This window comes from Accipiter gentilis, chromosome 17, assembly GCF_929443795.1.
Source record: "Accipiter gentilis chromosome 17, bAccGen1.1, whole genome shotgun sequence".
In the NCBI taxonomy this organism is placed as follows: domain Eukaryota; kingdom Metazoa; phylum Chordata; class Aves; order Accipitriformes; family Accipitridae; genus Astur; species Astur gentilis.
The window spans coordinates 30,601,781-30,604,949 of NC_064896.1; the positions used below are offsets into that span (position 1 = coordinate 30,601,781).

Sequence of the window (3,169 nt, forward strand, 5' to 3'; positions counted from 1 at the left end):
TTGATGGATGGAGAGATGGATTGACAGATGGATTGACAGATGGACAGACGGATGAGCTGTATCAAGGGGTCTCTCCAGGGCAAGCGAGCCTGGAAGGCACCTTGAATGTAAACACGCTTCTCCCCCAAATTTCCCTTCGGGCCATGGCCCCAGATGCAGCATTTCCACCCCCACTCACGCCCCGACCTCCCTTGGCTCTTAGACAAAATCAGAGCCATGGGGAAACCTCCCCAGAAATCCCCACCCAGGGTGAAAAGAGCCACTGTAGGCTCCCACCCCTCTGTGCTGGGTGGTTTACCCAAACCACAGCCCCCACCAGCCACCTCCTCCGTTTACTTCATTAAGACAAAGGACCATCCTGGAGGAGGGATGGGTCTGGCTGGGCTGGCTCCCAAAATCAGGTGGTGGCAAGCAGGAAGGTTAACACAGCCCCCCCCCTCCCCACGGGAAGCTTCCCAAGGAACCCAGTAATGATCCCGCATCCTTTCCAAGAGGGAACAAAGGCTGAGGAGACAGGATAGTTCATCACAAGTAAATGAAGGATGTAAATAACAAATAGGGGGAAGATTTATTTAGAGCAAAGCCTCAGGAAGCTGCGGGGCCAGGGAGGGAAATGGGAGAGGAGCCATTTGGTGGCTCATCAAAATCCCGGGTTAGCGTGGGCTGTTGGCCTGCCCAGCACCCAAAAACCCCCCGTCCAAACCCAAATGGTCCCCTTTCCCCATTCCTCAGGTTTTGAGTATTTAATAGCATCAGCATCCCATTTTTCACACCACAGGGGTGAGTCACCCCAGGGCTTGTTCTGCCCTCAGATAAGGAGGAGAAAAGCCTGAAAATGGGATTTGGTGGGACAGGGCACAGGGCGGCTGCCTGATGCAATCAGAGCTGCCGGAGGGGGGGGGGGAAGGGGGGGGGGCGCAGATGCCCACCCCACAGCGGGACACTTGGTGGGTTGTGCTTTTTTTGGTGTTAAAATAGCCACATCCCAGCGCGCTGTGATGCTTGGATGTGTTGGGATAGGATTTTTTGCATTTCCCAAAGTGTGTGCTGGGGAAGAGACCAGGGAGAGTTTGCCCCAGGCTTGAGCCCCACCGGGGGCCGGGAGGGGCTGGGGGGGTACCTAGGAGGGTATGCGGATAGCTGCAGGTTGCAGGGACGCCCCATAGTGCATGCACATGCACATATACACACGCACACATACACACAACACCCTCAGCTCACACACACCCTAAAACCCAACCATATCCCCCCCACCCCTCCCTGCTGTCCCACACCACATCCCACCCCGATCCCACTCCCTCCCCATCCCCCCAGAGGGAATCGCACACACCCTGCTCTTTTTTTTAACCAAAATTCATTTATTTGTCACAAATTACAAAGCCCTGCGGGTGCTGGGGGGAGCCACCCCTGCCCGAGCCCCCCAGGGGCTCCTCCCAGGGTCTGCCCAGCCCCTGCCTCAGTTTCCCCTTCCCGCGAGCACGGCTTTCCAGAGGGAGGGTCCCCAAAGCAAGCCAGGCTCTGGGGTGAGGAGGAGGTGGAGTCCCCCCAAGGAGACCAGCTCGGGGGGGCACCGGGGGTGGAGCAGGGAGGGGTTAGGCACGGAAGAGCGTCTCCTGGGTGGCGGGGTCCAGCTTGCCCCCCGGGACCGGCCCCCCCTTGCCTCCAGGGGGGTGGCTGTGCCCTGAGGAGTAGCTGGCGGAGCGCTCGGTCCCGGGACCGGGGGTCCGGCAGCAGAGGAGGGCGGCGCAGGCATGGCGGAAGCGGGGGTCGAAGAAGGCGTAGAGGAAGGGGTTGAGGCAGCTGTTGATGTAGGCGATGCTGGTGCAGTAGGGGTGGAGGTTGTTGAGGAAGGTGTGGAAGCTGCAGGACCACGGCAGCACCTCCAGGTCCATCAGGACGTAGAGGGTCTTGACCAGGTGGAAGGGCAACCAGCAGCCCCCAAAGGCGGCCACCAGCACCGTGATGATGGTGAGGAGGCGCTTGCGCTTGCGGGGCCCCTCGGCCCGCTCCCGGCGGAAATGGCTGGCTACGGTGCGGGCGATGAAGAAGTAGCAGGTCAGCATGACAGCAAAGGGGGCCACGAAGCCCAGGGCAGTGGAGGAGAGCCCCAGCCCCACCTCCCAGGCGCCCTCCGTCCCCGGGGCGGCCAGGCCCCCGTAGTCCATGTAGCAGGTGATCTTGCTGTCCCCCCCCAGGGCAGCTGCCCGCCGCAGCACCAAGGCTGGCAGGGCCAGCAGAGCCGCCAGTGCCCACAGGGCCACCGTGGCCACCAGCCCGCTGACCCGTGAGCGCAGCTTGGCGGTGGCCAGGGGCCGGACGATGGCCAGGTAGCGGTCAAAGCTCAGTCCCGTCAGGCAGAAGACACTGGCATACATGTTGACGAAGACCAGGTAGCTGCTGACCTTGCAGGCGGCCGTGCCGAAGGGCCAGTGGTAGCCCAGCCAGGCGTAGGCAGCCCACAGTGGCAGAGTGGCCACGAAGGTAAGGTCGGCGGCAGCCAGGTTGGCGATGAAGGTGTCGGCCGAACGCCGGCGGTCCCGGCCACCCTTGAAGACGGTCCAGAGGACCAGCCCGTTGCCCGCCGTGCCCAGCAGGAAGACCAGCAGGTAGATGGTGGGCAGCAGGGCCAGTGAGGGGCCCCACTCGGCGTACTCGCACTCCGTCTCGTTGTCCCCGTAGGCATAGGCGTCCATCGCCTCCTCCATGCCGCCGGCCGCTGGGCTTAGCTCAGCTCAGCTCATCCCGGGCTCACCGAGCTCCTCCGGCCCTCTGAGCCCGGCCCAACAAACCCCACCGCGTTACCTCCCCTTCCTCCTCCTCCTCCGCCCTCCTCCTTGATGGGACGGACAGGATGGATGGACGGGGGGAGCCCCCGTGGGAAATTTCACAGCTCCCCCTCCACCCTCCATCTGGCTCCTTCCTGGGGGTTTACCAAGCTCTCACCCAAGTGTCAAAGCGTCAACCCCTGAGATAAGCCCCGTCCCCCCACCGCAGGGCGGCTGCCTCCTGGGGGATTGTGGTCACCCCACCGGCAGTCAGGTTCGGTGCCGCGGCTCAGGGAAGCAGCCTCGGCAGGACAGGGAGTCTGAAGAGCTGGGCACGGGTCCGCCACCCTGCGGGTCCGAATTTGCGTTTGGGATTTCACCTTTGGGGTGCTGCTTTCAGCGTT

At 62.6% G+C, this 3,169-nt stretch overlaps 1 protein-coding gene across 1 annotated transcript; it reads right to left on the bottom strand.

The window, feature by feature from the left end:
* Positions 1-1,439: 1,439 nt before the first annotated feature.
* Positions 1,440-2,758, bottom strand: APLNR (apelin receptor). The gene has a single exon (XM_049820161.1). It carries the CDS (start codon positions 2,703-2,705, stop codon positions 1,593-1,595), a length of 1,113 nt encoding a protein of 370 aa, XP_049676118.1. The 5' UTR covers positions 2,706-2,758; the 3' UTR covers positions 1,440-1,592.
* Between the last annotated feature and the right edge of the window lie 411 nt (positions 2,759-3,169).

Bases quoted from the DNA above. Each gene is read 5' to 3' on its own strand.
- APLNR (XM_049820161.1), bottom strand. From the start codon at position 2,705: ATGGAGGAGGCGATGGACGCCTATGCCTACGGGGACAACGAGACGGAG.